The 17,559-nt window shown below is 41.1% G+C and overlaps 1 protein-coding gene across 3 annotated transcripts in view; it reads left to right on the top strand.

Annotated features, from left to right (window-relative positions):
• The window catches only part of znf827 (zinc finger protein 827), an 85,362-nt gene that overhangs the window by 23,103 nt on the left and 44,700 nt on the right, over window positions 1–17,559 (top strand). For all 3 annotated transcript variants that reach the window (XM_088302438.1, XM_088302439.1, XM_088302440.1), the window contains exon 2: window positions 12,209–13,426. In XM_088302438.1, the coding sequence (XP_088158564.1) occupies window positions 12,209–13,426 (1,218 nt within the window). The remainder of the gene's footprint in view (window positions 1–12,208; window positions 13,427–17,559) is intronic.

Genomic DNA, 17,559 nt, shown 5'->3' with positions numbered 1-17,559 from the left:
TATGTGTAATTGCGTATATGAAATGTCTCATGACGTCAATAAAATATTGTCCCTTAACAAAGCTAAATTGATTAAAACAAAATTTTCAGACCTATTATTGTGTAGTAATCAGTGCTCTGTGGTGCAAAGCAGTGCAAATATTATTGATGAGTTTATAAATATTTAATATACGTTTGACATCGAACTTCTTTGTCATGATGACGTCAGACGTTCACGCGTTCCGGTCTGAGAATGTCGGCTAAATTGCTAATGAACGATCAGTGAAAATCCTTCGAAATGGCTGGCAAAGTGAAGGTCGCTGCTCTGGAAATTGTTGGCAGCGAATGAGTTAAACTCATCATGATGGCTTCAAATCTCATCATGATGACTTTCTATCTCGTCTTGTCTTTTGGAGGACTTTTGGTCACCTCAAGTAACATTATTATGGATTCATTCAGACTGTTTTTGTAGGGTACTGGAAAAACTAGAAAATCCTTATAAAGTGCTTGAATTTGACCGTGGAAAAGGTGTACGAACCTTGATGTATTCATATAAAGTGTTTGATAAAATAAGAAACAAACGTTATTCAGAATTTTGTCAATTTTACTAAAATAAAAAAAAAGAGTTCCAGGGACCTTTTTCATAAGACAAACATTTTGCACTTTAACTGTGAAAGTGAAAATTGTACTTTTGATAAAGTAAAAGCAAAAGTGGCTTTGTCTTTTCTGTAATTTTTTAAATTTGTTTTATTAAAAAAAAATCGTAAATATAGTTTTGTTTGAAAAAATCTGAGATTTTAGGGCTCTCAAGATTAGCCAACTCATTGCGATGACGTTGCCGATCATAATCGTCAACAATTAATTTTAATAGTGGATGCGTCATTTATTTATATATTTGGTGCTTTTTCTCTCAAAAATGCCTCGACTTCCGCTTCTCACGTTGGCTGTATGCCTGTCTGCACCGCACATGTGCAGTAGTGGTAATCCAGGTCATCCGTGATGTAAAAACACAAACATTGTGGGTACCGTAATTGAGTTAGGCCCATGTTAGCGTTACCAACATAGTACATCTAAAACGGAAGCATGTTGCAGCTAATGCCTGATTTCATGTTTTTGCATTGGGAGCGATGTTTCTGGAAGCTAGCTGAAGTTAGCAGACACGGGCTATCGTGTGCGTCTGATGGAACACCGCACACATGTCCTGTTGTGGTACACTAATTGTAGTGTCTACTCTGCATTATGGCGGCATTAGTCAGCAAATTCACATTTATTAAAAACCAAAACACTGTTTGTGTATGGCCACTTTAGACATCCAACAGCAAGAACACATGTGCTCTGTCCTGGTCACTCACGAGTCCCAACCATGTGCCAAGTGTTGTGTTTATGAACTCTGAAATCTCAGCACTCAAAATAAAACTTGAGCAATTTGCCACAAGCCCTTAATGGAAACACATAACAATAAAATACCTTGGTCTTTAGAATATACTAATTTACAGTGCGAAAAAATTATGTTCCTCCTAATCTTTGATGTTTTTTTTCCAATCCAGGTGCATACTATATTTTGAATATGTAGATTAAATTATGCAAATTTGAGGAGCAAAACAAAACGTTCTGGATAACGGTTTAATTTAAATAGAGTTAAAAACCAATACAAAGTGTTTATTTTAGTTGACTTTAGCACAGTGCATTTTCTGAATTTTCACTTCCTTCTACAGTTAAAATGCTTGATGCCCATTAAGAGTGAAATTTGTTTACGAGTAGTTGTATTTATAGATAGTTTCATTGTGTTGTGCAAGTCTGCATAGAGTATAGTTTTGGTTCCATTTTAAAATGCACTAAACATCCATCCATCCATTATCTGAACCGCTTCTCCTCACACGGGTCGCGGAGTGCTGGAGCCTAATTCCAACTATCTTTGGGCAGTAGGCGGGGAAGACCCTGAACTGGTTGCCAGCCAATCGCAGGGCACACAGAGACGAACAACCATCCTCGCTCACACTCATACCTAAGGGCAATTTAGAGTATCCAATTACCCTACCATGCATGTTGGAATGTGGGAGGGAACCGGAGTACCCGCAGGAAACCCACTTAGGCACGGGGAGAACACGCAAACTCCACACAGGAAGGCTGGAGCCAGAATCTAACCCACGACCTCTGCACTGTGAGGCCATCGTGCAAACCAAATGACCACCGTGCCCCTGCACTAAACATTTACAAGTAAATTTGTCAAGGCCACTGTACCACCTTCAGTTTCAGTCGCTGCCATCATTTATAAACATGTCAGGAATGCTGCAACAAGCTGCAAAGTTGAATACAAATTGAATGTATTATCATCTTAATTGTCTTTATTATTCATGTGTACATTTCTTAAAGAATTGTAGCTGCAAGCTACAGATGGTCATATAAGAGCAGCAGCTTCCTGGTGCGATAATGGGGCGATTTACATGTGACCGGATTAGTCGACTAATCGTGACCACTGTTGGTCATCAGTCGACTAGCAAAATAAATGTTTGTGGCAGCCCTACTTCTGATGTCAGCATTTGCTGCCCTCCGCCGAGGTCTTGTCTCTACTGTATTCACTCACGGACACATCTCTCTCCTTTTGACATCGCCGCTGTATTGATGCACACCCTTCTCCCCCGTCCACCCTTAATCGGCTAATGGCCTCCTCTTCTTTCCTGCCCTCCCCCTTTTCATCCTTCCATCCGTCCCTTTTGCCTTCCCGTCTCCTCCCTCTCCACTCTTCAGGGCTCGAGGTCAGTGAGGCCAATTTTCATGCCTGGCTAAGTGACAGAATGGCTTTGTGGGCGTGTATAAATGTGCGTGTGTATGTGTGTATGTACTAAGTACAGTATGTGTGTGTGTGTGTGTGGGTGTGGGAGCATAGCAGCCTAACCCAAGTCATGTGGTGGCTGACCTCCCCCCAACTCGACCTACCTTTAGTCCAGTCTTTTCTTTTCCCTCCTTTTCCCCTGACTTGAACTTGTCCTTTCATTGGTAATGACAGTCACAAGATGGAGCCTGCTTATGACCTAACATAATGGCTACTATTTTCATTGACAGCGGCATGTGCACGCCGTATAAAAACTGGCACATCTTCATTTTGGTGCCGGGGCAAGTCTAGTTTATCGTGTTTGGGAGTTTTGCAGACCGCGTTGCGCTTCACTCGGCGTTCCGGCAGGCTGAGTGCATATGACACGCCAGATGACAATTTTTGTCCCTTTTTATCCAAAACCCACAGAAGCGGCATATTATTGAAACTAGAGTGATAGGATCCCAAGTACATCAAATTTGTCTGGGACAATTGCTTTCAACACAACCTGAGTGTCTGGCATTAAACTTTACACACACACTCTTTTAGGGGTCCCAAAATACAATGCCTCTAAAGGCAGAAAATTGCCTGGTTGATGGTGTTGCACTTGTACAAAACAGCGACAAAGAAAAAAGGCAGAAGAATGCAATGCAATTTTACAGACAGTGCGAAACGGTCCTGATGATACCCCCTGACCTCAGGCATATTTCACGCAGCATGCCTTCCTGCGTTTTTTTATTTATTTATTTTTTCGCCAGAATGGCGAAAAGGAACTGTGGATCAAAAAGGCTGTCCTTGAGTTTTGAGAGAAATCTAGGGGATCAGCAAAAAGTGAGGTTCAAATCACTTTAAGGATCTCGTGAGTTGATTTCAGAGATTTGTTTTCAAATACATATACATTATTGAAGATAATTGCTGACCACATTCAAAGACGGAGAAGTGAAAAGTGCACGTAGTGTTCGAGAGAGCGCAGGTTACAAACAAACAAAAAATAGCATATTTTGGGACAGTGCGCGGAACATCATCGACTCACATCACTGTGTTGGATTAGCGTCATCAAACATTGCGGCAACGGTTGTTGTTTTGGCAATTTTGCTACTTAGAGTTAAATAAAAACGGCAATAAATTTGTCCGAAAATAAAGTCGTGCTTGGGCTTCGATGGCAGATATGGCTCCATTATTTGCGGCCACTGCAGTGTATGCAGTGCATGCACAAAAGCCTTGACGGGAACATGCAATTGAGGGGCACAAGGTTCCAAGTGTTGGTATTTGATTGCACCTATGTACTTAATTTTAGCGATACTGTATAGTGTTAATGTGGCTAAAATATGATTTCCCCACCTCCACTACCGAACCTAAGCGACTGCATTCGCATCAGCGTTTATTCAGCGTAGTTGCAATATGCAGTTAGCTATTTATCTATCTCTGAGCCCTGAAAATGGAACTTCCCATCAGGTAGTCTGATGCTACGGCCACCTTAGAGTGCCTTGTTGTTTGACATGCAGAGAAAAGCAGAAGTGCAAGGAGGGCGTGTGGACCAAGCCTTCAGCTGCCACAAGTGTGTGTTTTTTTTTTTTTTTCATGGCTCAAACGTGTTGGAATGTCTTGGCTTAAGGAAACCGCTAAATGGAGTAACATCCATTTTCCAGGTCGTATTTTATTGGAAATTGAGTTGTGGTTTCAGTACCTTCACTGGACAAGCACACACTGTCTGAGAGCTGAAAAATGATTTTGTCAACTTTTTTTAGATATTGACAATCTTTTGGGGGCGGTTTAACACTCTTCTTGTCTGTACCGTGTAAAATTTAGAAGATGTTTATTTTCACGTTACAGGAACCATCGTTGTTTTAATACAGGCAGGCCAGAAGTTAGAGATATACTTTTTCATGTTTCAGCAATCCTAGGTATTATTGGTATCATAGGTATACAAACCCTATTTATGGAAACGTATGGCCCGCCCTGTATTTAATTCTAAACAAAAATTACATACGATATTCAACAGAACACCTCAACTTAATATCCTTGCTCGGCCTCCTTGTCCCGTTATGAACCATGGCCTTCACTGGTCCACTCCATTTCACTACTCTTCCTAATTTTAGACCTGACAAGCAGTCACTCAAATTCCATTTGTTTGACTGCTTGTAATTGTCTGCGCTGTTTTACCGTTACTCATGACTGACTTATTTTACGAGACCATGCTGAAAAACCAAAAACATGGTATCTAATATATTATGGACAGTAGCCTTCAACACAATGTGACGGGTGAAGTACTCTAAGTGTACCGTGAATCATTTCAAACACTTGTCTCTGCATTAAGGAATTCCCCTTGTATATATCTTATTTCCTCCGAAGGTACAAAATTGCCAGGTAGTGCCATTTATTCGGAACAGCAACACGGTCACAGGCTGTGTTTTTGTGGCCATGGCCTTGACTGATGACACCCACTGACCTCAAATAATCAAAATGGTGCTGTCAAATCCACAAATAGAAGGTGTTTCTGATACTGAATGTGGCCGTTTCAGTTATATTTCCAGGCTTCGACTCCCCGTTGCTTGGCTCGTGAAAGGTTAATATAGCAAACACATCCCTGGCACAGCACTCCGCAGCCTGCAGTACGTCTACCATATTACCGACCCGCTATTTGTGCAGCCGCCGTTTGCACTTTGACTCGATAAGGCTCCCTCTTTGTCTACAATGCACCAGACTTATAACGTCCGTGTGACCCGGCGAGAACATTCCTGGCTGTCGTGCTGCTGAATAACCCTCATATGTGTGCGCGTGAGCGATAACGCGTCCAGACTGCTGTGCGCCCTGCAGGCTGTTTGCCTCGACAAAACGCTAAATGCTTCCCCTTTTCTGTGGCAGATGCTAGCTGCCGCGGCTCTTGTCGTCGCCACTCTGTCAGTGGAGGGACCGGCCGGCGTACTGCAGGCTAAGCAGTTATAGCTGTCGCGAATGTGCGATCAACTTTAAATCATCTCTGTGGCTGTGTAGTGTGTTCTCAGGGATGAGCTGGTGCCAAATGAAAACCTTGTCCATGTCACAACTTTGACTTTCATGTGTATACTAGGGCTGCCACAAACGATTATTTTGGTCGTCGACTACTCACCAACAGTATTACCGATTAGTTTACTTATCGGATGATATAATTTGTTGCAACAGCAATCATAAATAGTTTGCAGCTTGAATTCTTTAAGGTATGTACAAATTAATAAGATGCTGCAACATTCAACTTTTATTAAACTTTGCAGCTTGTAGCAGCATTTCTGAGATGTTTAAAAATGATTGTGCAGTTTAAATTGAAGGCAATATTAAAAGTTTTGGCTGTAATTGTTTTGTGCATTTTAAAATGAACCCAAAACTATTACGCGAGGCACTATTACTACAAAACTGGCAATGAATACAAGAAGAAAAACTTGAAAACAAATTTCTTTCTCAAATGTAAGAGGTCATGAAAGAGCACAATAGTAAATTTAGGAAAATGCACTGTGCTAAAGAAAAGTGAAATAAATATGTGTATTGGTTTTTAAGTTTTTGTTTTATTTCACCTTTATGGGTAATTTAATAGTCGTAAATTGGTCTACACAATCAATGCAACAGAAAAAAAAATCCTTAAATATTAGGTAGAACATTTTTGTTTTATTTTGTGTTTGTACTATAACATAGTATTTTGCAACAAACTTAATCATGTGTTTTGCTGTTATGTGGTGCCAATGAGGGCTTGTGGCAAAAATGTTATGTTTTGCTACTTTGAGTACTGGAATTTCCCAGTTCGTGAATACATCACTCCATTTGCGATAGGGTGCGCGATCTTTTTGCTTCGATGTCAAACACGACATACGCACAGTTTTTGTTAGTTTAAAAAAAAAAAAACGTGATTTCATTGACTACAGCCTCCGTAATCCATATTAGATGCTACAATATGATAACAAAAAGGACATTGTGTCCGTGTTCCTGAAACACACACGGTAACGAGTTTGTGTGTGCTAACTTGCTAGCGTACAGACACGACTGAATGTATCATAAATGAAAAAAGGCATATGCCACAACGTGCTTCCTTTCTAGATGATCGAGAATCCAGCTCACCCATGTCCAGTGGTGCAACCATCATCTTTGATCCGCAATTCGTGCGGATCAAGTACCACGGTTTGGGCCGGGCGCGATCTGCGGAATGGTTAAGATGTAGCTCAAAATGTCTGGCAGGACACCTTGTTAGTTTGTACACCGTACCATGTGTCAAATAAGAATCTATCCTGCCTTATATTGCATTAAATTGTGTTCCTAAATCATAAATCGCAATATTCGGAGTGGATTTTTTTTTTTTTATGGGCAAGTGTTCTAAAATAAATAAAGACAAAGTTTTGTTTATCATTTAAAAAAAAAAAAATTGCCGATCTTATAAACGATCTGATACGTGACTCTGAATACATCATCCGGTGTATTATGTGGTCCGTTGCAGCATTACCCAGGACCTTAACTCTTTGAACACTGTTGACGTGAAATGTCATCAAAGGTAATCTTAATGAGGAGCGCCAGCGGCGGTGTTTCTTATGGGAATGGGAGGAGAAAAGTCTTGGCCAGCTCAGATTTAATCATTGAGTTTGGAAAGTTAAAAAAAACAAAAAAAAAACGACAAAAAACAAACATCAACTTTGACAAGCTGATGTCAGCTTTGGGTCTCCATTTACCAAAACAATGCGGAACGTCGTGAACATGGTGGATCTTTGGAAATTCACTCGAAATTGATCAAATTGTTTGTCACGTAAAATCTACGACAGTTTCGCAAAAGAGAGAAATGATGATGGAGGTTATTGAAATGTAGGTGCTTAAGAGATTAGATGTTGTACGTACATACACACACACACACACGCTCACACCCTCACTCACATTCACGCACACAATTCAATACAATACAACTTCATTTCACAACAGCATAACACCTGCACGCACACACACTACTAAACACTATTGCAACTAAATATGGTGCTTGTAGTTTGTCAAGTCTGTCAAATGTAAAATCCTTACACTGGCGATAATTTGTTAATAGATTTTGCGCTTAAATCAAATTTTTGTTGTTGGTATTGAAGAGAAGAAAAGGACAGTTCCGATGTTTGAGGCGTCACTAAGGGTGAAATTAGCATGAAAGTCACTGTTATGAATAAAATGGATCTTTTTGCCCAAAACTTTTTTGCAAATTTTTATGTTCCCAAATAGGTGATGTTAGTGAAACCAAGCCATGTTCCACTGATGATTACTAAAAAAAAAAATCTTGAAACAAACTGTTTTTGTGTGTGATGAGAGAAGAGAGTCTTTGCTTTCATTTGGAAGTTTTTGTCTCAGTTTTGTACAAAAGAGACATTATGTTTATTAAAGACTAAATTGTATTTGTAAAAAAAACATGTATATGTTTTTTGAAGGCTGTACAGAGGTTCGAAAGCAGCGGACACGCCACCGCAGCAGCTACGTAATAAGTTCTACTTAATATTTCACGCCAGGTTAATTGATGACTACATTGTCATGTACAGTATGTTCTGTTCATCAAAGCCCCGGAATAGTTTTTAGCAACCTGAAAAAAAATCTTATTTCATGCTCCAGATATTGTGACCTATTCCATATGTTCTTTTTTTGAGTGTATCGACTACCACAAGGCGAAAGCCAGGAAGAGTTGTCTCAAAAAGCCAGGTTGACTGCGTATTTGGCTCGTAGCTCACTTGGAGGTTCAAGAGTAAGCTTCCCCCACAAAGCGTGAGACACCTCGGGTCAGCAATCTAGTGATTTGCCGCTAACCACATTACAGCCATTAGTGGCCCTCGCTGCTTTTCCACATGTCACATGGAAATGGGTCGAGCCCTGCCCTGCATGACTCACACTGGCACTTTCCTCTTAGACTTTCTTTCAGTACTGGTCAGCATAACTCAGTTTGCAAGGTAACCTTTAGATCCATCCTTCTGTTCACATTTTTTTTTTTTTGGGGGGTGGTTACACTGAGAGTTAATTGTCAAGTAATCGAAAAACTACTGTATATTATTTCAAAATTGTTCCCCGTTGCCAAAAATATCATAATACAGATATAAGACATATGGAAAAGTGGCTTCATTCGACTTCCTCCAAGAAATCGGGTCTTTGGAGTGCTTGCATTAAGTCTGACGTAACAGCCAGCATGTGGTCTAAGTATGGGCCGATAACCGTTTACCATGGTTTTCAAGACACTCTTTTAATAATCACTAATATTGTCTGTCATTCGTAATGAGCTTTTTATTATTATTTATTTTTTTAATTTTGTTTTTTAATTTGAGGGGACTTCTAAGGAAAGCACAATATGATTGTCTGCATGCAGAGTTGAGTAAAAGAGGCGCTTCTTTGAAGTCAATTGGAGGCAAGTCACTTTTTTCTCCTAGCAGAGAGCAGTTACACATGCAGGGTGAGGAGGGGGACTGAGGAAGGTTTGACGAAAGAGACACAAGGATGACTTTTGGTTAATTTGTTAGATTCTGGGCACCCACTTTCCCCAGTGGAGTTTGCATGTTCTGTGTGTCATTGGTTGTTTGTCTCTATGTGCCCTACGATTGACTGTCAACCAGTCCGGGTGTACCCCGCCTACTGCCCGAAGACAGCTAGGATAGGCTCTAGCATGCCCGGCGACCCTTGTGAGGATAAGCGGTTCAGTTAATGGATGGATGAATGAATTGTGCTTATTCAAAAAAATAACAAACCATGGTGCCAGCGCATTAGCCCCAAGGAAAACCTGAGTAGCTCATGGGTCTTTTCTAAAAATAGCTCGCCAGGGTTGGGATGTTGTGACGTTTAAAGAATTATACAATTAAAACAGAAGAGTATTTATTTCTTCGTTTAAATTTAAAATCATTATTCTGTAGCAAATATTCTAGATTTTTTTTCAAAAACAAAATAGATTGCGTTCGTTGCAAGTAAATTTACGAAAGGTGCTACATGAAGTGGCATCCATTTTTTGTTGTACACGTGGTATTTTCATAATTTTAAAGCTCGTTTATATATTGGATGATGAGGCATTTTATGCAAATGCTGTGATTGGCTGTAATTGTTGGCTGTGCCAATCTGATCAATGATGTACTTGATCAGATCAGAAAGCGGGTCTGTTTTTAGCAGTGTCTTGTGTTAAGTCTTAGTACTGGTTGGCAGAAGTTCCGCCTATGCATTTTCGACCATCCAATGCCAAAGTCATCATCTGTTTCAGTTTTGGGAGTGATGTGGTTAAAAAAAACAAAAAAACATTTTATTAACGTAAAAAAATACAATACGCATTTTATTTAATTTGAACAGCTCCATGAACAAGGCAAAGAACGGCTTATGTCGGCATTATCGCGTCAAAATAACTGTCAATGCTAGGCTCAATTGAATCGATAATCGGTTTATTTTAGATTTATTGTGTATGTTTTCATATCGTTAATTTGTGCTTTAATTTACTGCTTTATTTTGTTTGTGTTGTTGTGTAATGGCTGCATTAAATTACATGTAAATTGCTTTGTTTTAGCTGTTGTGAAATGTGCTTTATATATAAAATTGTATTGTATATTTTTTTTTGGTCGAGCCGTGATTGGCCCCAAAAATCCAGATAATGTAAAGCCTAATTTTCCACGTTATAGAGACTTTAATGCCTACTTGCAAGGAGCGTTGTCCTTGAGTGTCTGTTTCATGCTTGTCTGTCACCTCTGTTCAATGATCCTCAATGGCATTACTGGTTTTCTTTTGGGACGTTTTCGTTCCCCCCCTCAGTCAGAGCAGCATATTGACCATCCTTTTGTGAACAAGGAACTTTGAATTGGATCTGATGAGAACTTTTCTCAAGCAACTGAAGGTCAACAAAGCGACACAAAACTGATCTGCAGGTCTGGAGGACCCTGTAGGCGAGGGAGATACCGGGGGTGATGGGGTGGTGACTTTGTTCACCTTTTTACGACTACGTTGCACCGTTCAGGCCCCGATCATGAGCCAACTCAAATGATCCCCACTGGCTGCCAGGGCTTCGTTTCCTGGCAACTGTTTTGCTTTTGCCTGTAAACACAGAGCAAGTCGCTGGGCCTGTGAAAGGTGAAGAAACGTTTGAACAATTGCATTTTCTCAATCGGTTGAATCGAGTGTTTTGTCCAGTAACATGAAAAGGCAAGAAGCAGTCCCTTGACAGTTCTGTTAATATGTATCAGGAATGCTCATTCCTCTTTGTTCGCCCTTGTCTGGCAAGCTGTAATATTTTGCTTATGAATATTAATACACAAAGTGTATATTAATGACCCAGGGTGACCTTAACCCTATCCTTATTGGCTCCCCGTTGGTATCTTGTGGGCTCATAAATATTAATGGAGTTCCGTAACCTCCATTACCCTAATCTTTGCTGTCTAGCCTCCCAGATGGATTGGGTTGTCATGGTAACGCCGTTACTCCTTGAGACCAAGGGTGGGAAGAATAACGATTGGAAAAAAAAATGTCAGACAAATCAAAATTACTTAAAACATCTTGCACGCTTCTTGCGGAGAGCCAAGATTGTCTAAAAACTTTTTTTTTTCCCATTCGGGCACTCTCGAGTAGTGAGTTGAGACGCGTCCATTTTATTTTGGTTGAAGGTGGTGATTTGTCAAAATGGTTATTGTGGTCATTTTCAGTGTCTGACTCCGTTCCACCATTCTTACTACCTCTGCCCATAACTGATTCCCTCACTTCACAGATGCACACTAATTTTGTTGCAAACCAAAACAGAAGAACTCCTGAAATTTACATGTGGAGCGTTGTCCAATTCAGCAAACATTTTAAATCTCAGTGGGGCAATTAGCAGGCAGTCACCCGGGTGATCATCCTCCACTTAATATTATTTGTGAAGTTAAAGCCTCTTTAGCGCAGAGATCCCATGAAAATCCTGCATCAGAGCCATGCCAAAAGACACCAAATTACTTTATTGTGCTTGTGTCAAACAAGACCTAACATCTCTCTGGTACTGGCATCTCTGGTATTAGTAGCAAAGGTCTCCACAACCCCACCTTTTTTTATTCCACATCTGTCTTTGTGAAATAAACTGTAAATGAAAGTATTATCATAGATTTTCAACCTTCCATTACCTGTTCCTTGTGATAATTTAAGACTTCCCTGCTAATAATAACTTTGTCCTTATAGCAATCTTTGTACTGTGAAGCCTTTTCCAGGCTCTTTCACTTGTTAATGGTAAAAGGCATGCTCTATTGGGTTTAAGAATCTAAGATCAACTTACATGGACTGTAATGTCTTGATATCATGTTTTTCATTTTTATTCTCCGTGTTCCGCTAACTGGTGCTTAGGTCCACAGGTTTAGTCGAAAAAAAAGCATTTGACCTTAATTTTAGAGAGGAATGTATGTGTTACACCAGTTATCAGCATTTGCTTCGATTTTAATTGTCAAATCTCTCTCTGTAGATGTGGACAGCAATGACGAAGGAGGGCCAGACGGCGGCGCTGCGGAGGAGGAAGGCTGGTTCGGGAATGCGTCCGATACGCGCTCCGAGTGTTCGTCCTACGGTGATACCCAGGATGAGCTCTTCCTGCCGAGGGGCTCGTCTCCGGACACCAACCACGAGAGCCCGACAGGCTGCCCCACGCCCGTTCACCGTGCCTCCTTGGAACTCCTGGGACTGGGCGGCGGCGCCTTCTCGCCGCAGGACACAGTCTCGTCTGTGGTGTCATCGCTGTACGGCGAGGCGGCGTCCCGCGCCCTCGGGAAGCCTCTCAGCAGCAACCTGCGCCGCCTCCTGGAGGCCGGGTCACTGAAGCTAGACGCAGGGGACCTCCTGGGGCGGGCATCCCGGGGAGGCGAGTCCCCACCGATCGGCCTTGCGTCACCCTTGACCCTCTCTCCGTCTTCACACCACGCTCAACAGCTGAGCGCGCTTGCTCGCAAGCTGGCCAACAACAACAGTGGCTCTGCTTCGCCTGCGTCGTTGGCGCCCTCGCTCACCAACGTTAAACAAGAACCGCTGGACCACTTTAACTCCCAGAGCAACGGCGGCGGCTTCGTATGGGCGGGCGTTGCCGACAAGTGGCCGCCTACCGGCCGCTCCACACCGAGCGGGTCCAGCCTCTCCCCTGACTCTGCCATCCAGAAGTTAAAAGCGGCAGCCAACGCTGTGCTTCAAGACAAGAATGCCGTTTCTGCCGCCGGCGCCAACACCACCTCCTCCACCACTGCTTCATCCGTCGTGCCGCCCCTTGGAGGGGCCGGCGCCCGGAGCGATGATGTGGTCCGCTTCGATGCCTTTAACTCTCCGTTCAGCCCGCAGTCTGCGAGCTCCACCTTGGCCGCGCTTTCCAAGAAAGTCAGCGAGCGGAGTCACGGTCCGTCGGCGCCCTGTGCACCCGCTGACCAGCAAAACTCGGCAACGTCCTTCCTGTCGCTCGTGTCCATGACCTCATCGGCCGCCTTGCTCAAAGAGGTGGCGGCCCGGGCGGCGGGGAACTTGCTCAACGATAAGAAGGAAGGCTCCCCCCTATCGGCTGGCAGTGGCATCCTCCAAGAGGATGTAAAGCCTCTGTTAGACAAGAACCACAAAGCACCCACGCCGTCGACACCGAACCAAGGCCTGGAGCTGCTGTTGCCCTCGACACCCAAAGGAAGAGGAAAACCCAACAGCCAAGCAGGTAATTGACATGATCTACTGCAGTGTTTCCCAGCCTTTGAGCCAAGGCACATTTTGCATTTGAAAAATCTCACCACAACACAAAGGAAAAATGCCACAAAAATTGTTCATGTATTCTAAAATATCTGAATCTTTTCTGTTTACTCTCAAATTCACTTACTCTGTGAAATTTGGGTCTGTTTAATTGAGCACAAAGTTAACTCTACTTAATCCATGACATTTTGTTGTATGACGAGCAACAATTTGACACACAGATTTATTCTACTTTTAATGGAGATCATTTAATTGATCTGCTTGGAACTATATGTTGAAACTTTTATATATCAAAAGTACTGGAGGTGTCAGTACTCAATCTCAGCGAGTAATTCAATTGTGAATACCGAATTGGCCTGAAAAAGAGCTATTGGAAATCTAGCTGAAGAACCGAACATAAGAATAAAGACTTTAAAAAGTCCCAGTTTGTAAGATGTAGTTTTACTAGAGAATTTTAACTATTTGCATATGCGCCAGTTCACTCTGTCATTCATGATTGTATGATTTGCACTCCCTGAGTTATTGTTCAGTCAGCCACCTGCAGTCCGCTGTATAAAACAAGGATCGTAAGTGAAAGCTTTCTGCATCAAATTAAGCTTCACCTGAAATATATGTAAAAATATTCACCTAAAAGAGGACAAGTGATGATAAACATAACGAACTTGCACGATAAAAACTTGACTGTATATTTTGTCAAAGTTCCCAGCTCTCACCCCCCACCCTCATTGATTTCAATTTTTGCTATTCGTGGGCCGTTCGCTAATAGCAGCATGTGACTGTAATGTTGAAATATCATTTAAAAAGCTGTAGTTTATTACAAGGGAACATTTTATTTAGAGAGTAAAGAAAAAAAAATTTAAAAAGTTGTCTGAATATTGCAGGAAAAATATTTCTCGATAGTACCACTTTATTCTCTCTATTTATTAATTTTTTTGTTATAAACGTCCTTTTTTGCAGTGTGACTCCTTGAAACTCCACTTGGTTCAGCCACTGCAGTCTTAATTACCTTCACAGAAAGACACTGAAGTTTCAGTCAACCAAGCAAGTCTCACAAAAGGGCAGGGCGCGCTCCACAGGGGGCTCCCGACCGAGACCTCGCTGCCTTCCTCGACGGGCTCGTTTGCGCTATGGGGGCTGCCAAAAAAGCAGCGGGGGGAGCCCTCCCTCGCGCGAGTCTGGGCAGTGTGGAACCCCGTTAACCAGAGCCGTCGGTGCACTGATCGGGAGGGCAGACCTCAAGGCCAAACGCGTCATACTTTCCACTGACTGGATACAGATGTGTGTACATTCGCCGCCTGTGCGCCGTTTATTCTGGAAGATGTGGACATGTAACCCAAGCAGGGAAAAAGAGAGAGACAGAGAGACTAAGTAGCCTTTAGGGGAGAGCAGAATGTTTTCAAAGAGATGGATGGCCACTTTTGAAGGATTGTGTCGCAACCCCAAGCAAATTTAAAATGGCGGGATGAAATTGACTTCAGACGGATGTGGCGGCCGATGTAATATTGTGTGATCTGCATGCTAAAAAGGTGGTGGTGAAAGGGGGGGGGGGGGTTGCTGTAACCCGGCGAGCCGTCAAGGTCGAGCGGTGCTGTAAAAATGCAGGTATGTTGTTTGGTCGCCAGACTGAAAAATGTGACCTTGATTATTGACGGCCATGCCTTGTTTTTTATTGGCGTCCCCGCGCCACTCCCACCATAAAGCCCATTTAGTGTTCATTTCGTCTGCTCCTTTTTTCCATCTAGCACTCCCAACTCCATTTTGTTTTTCCTTCTCTGGATTTTACTCTCCGTCATCCTCGTGTTGTTTTTGCACTCTGTGCTCATACTCGCGCAAAGATACATTAATTAAACCTGATATTGATTTGACATATGCGAAGGACTTCTAGGATCATTATTTGAGTAGTAACTAACAAGAAAATAGTCCAGATGGATACAGAAGTCAAAATGAATGCAAAAGCTGCACTATTACAAAAAAAAAATTGGGGGACAATAAAGTGTGAATGTAATCAAATTCATAGTTCCACTAAAGTATATTTAAGTGAACCTCCACCTATGTGTGGTTTGAAATGTCAGAATTCATCTAGTCAACATTTTTTGGGGGGGAACTTTATTCCATTATTGTCTAATGTAAAAATATTGCTTTGGCACCTTCTTGTGACTGCTTGGTGCCAATCAACTGAAGGGGAGAGCTTCATTTAGTCCAACTATTGTCCTGCTAATTGAAAACCAAAAGTGCTTTGTTACCATACTGTGGCGTCTATGAGCAAAGGATGGACAAACATTTTTGGCCAACATAAATTACTAAAGAAAATTTTGAACCCCTATTATAACGGGGATACAATTGCCCATGAAATGTAAAAATCTTTGATGGAGAGACCATATAAAAAGCACTTTTGAGCAAATTTTAACGAATTAAAACCCAAATTAACGTATATATTGTATATTATATTGGATTTATCTTAATTTTTAGGTGTAAAAGCAAGTGGAAAACAGCAGGTTTTATGCTGCACCATGTAGCGTCGCCGTGCTGGTGCTTCATCCGTTTTTTGATTGATTTAACGCAATAACTCCAAATGTGCTGTGATCTGCATATGCATTTTGGTTGCGACACAATTCAAAGTGATGGCCTGGACTAAACGGAGCAACATAGAAAGAAAGCCCTTCACCATCAAAAAATGACTCTGTGCAATAAATCGTCATTTTCACCCTGGCACGGAGGCTTTGAATTAATTCTGTACATTTTCCGACGGCTTCGGTGGTGCTGTTAGTCGGCGTGAGAGACTACACAACACTTAAAAAGGTTGTACACTACGACATGATATATTGTACACAGCCGTATACCTTTGAAAGGAAGCTATTAAGACTCAATTTAAGTGCTGTGGTAGACGGCAAACTCTCGGGCCGCTCTCGGCAAAAGCCCTTAAAGGACACTTTTGTTAATCAACAATGTGCTTGAGATTGAATCAGTTATTGTTTAATGACGTCACTGTGTGGTTTCTTTTCCTATGCGAGTCTTGGTTCTCTTCCCTCACAAGTTAGCAAATGAATCTCCGTTCTGTAAAACATGTCAGCCAATGACTCTTGGTTCTTTTCTCTGAAACATTGGCTGATGATATTCTTCCTTGAAATATGCTAATAAATGATTATCTTCTTTAAAACACGTCACCAAATGAATCTTAGTCTTCTTCTCTAAAGCTTCAACATAAGGTTCTCTTGTCTACTAACATGTTTGTAAATGAATCTTAGTTCTGTTAAATATAGTAGCATATTACTCTTGGAACTCGACTCTTGGATATGTATCTTACTGTAGTTCTCTAAACCATGTCAGAATAAGAGACTGATTTCTCTAATGGATTTTGGCACAAGTTCTCCTTAAAACCTTGGTTACAATAGTTAGGGGCTTTTCATTATAGTTAGTTATTATTTTGTTTTGATATTTTTTTAAATTTAGTTAGTCTTCATTAGTTTTTAAAGCAGATTTGTTAGTTTTCATTCATTTATTGTGTAGAAAAGGCTTTGTTTTAGTTAAATTTTTATTTATTTATTTATTTTTAATTTATGACTTTTAAAGAGAGAGGGGGGAAAAGCTGTGGAATAAATTACTGTGTGGCCGTCCTTCTTTTGTGTGGACGTTCAGCAATACCGAAATAAATGTATTTAAGTTGTGTACCAAAAACTCACGTATGATGTTAAATTACAAAGCTGAAAACGAAGATCATTTTCATTTCAATTTTTTTTTTATTACCGTAAGAGGTCGTTTGAGTTAGTTTTTGTTTTTTGAAAGCATTTTTGTTTTTCCAAATGTTTTGCAATTTTATTGATACTTATTTCATATAACCCTGCTTGCAACATGATTTCATAAAATTCTTATTTCTCTAAAACGTTAGCCTATGAATCATTGGTCTCTTAAACAATGCATATTAATTTGCTCCTGTCTTGACCCAGATAGCATATAAATCTCAGTTCCTCTCTGTAAAACATGTTCGAAAATAAATGTCAGTTCAGATCCTTGAAGCATGTTTTCATTTGAACCTTACTTCTTGAGACCATGTCAGAAAACCAGTCTTTATTCTTTCCTCTAAAGCAAGTTTGAAGTTTGAAT

This window comes from Idiotropiscis lumnitzeri, chromosome 8 (genome assembly GCF_059441095.1).
Source record: "Idiotropiscis lumnitzeri isolate Australia: NSW breed Sydney's pygmy pipehorse chromosome 8, RoL_Ilum_1.0, whole genome shotgun sequence".
Classification (NCBI taxonomy): domain Eukaryota; kingdom Metazoa; phylum Chordata; class Actinopteri; order Syngnathiformes; family Syngnathidae; genus Idiotropiscis; species Idiotropiscis lumnitzeri.
Note: the sequence above shows the minus strand (reverse complement) of the source record. Positions and strands in the feature narration are given on the sequence as shown.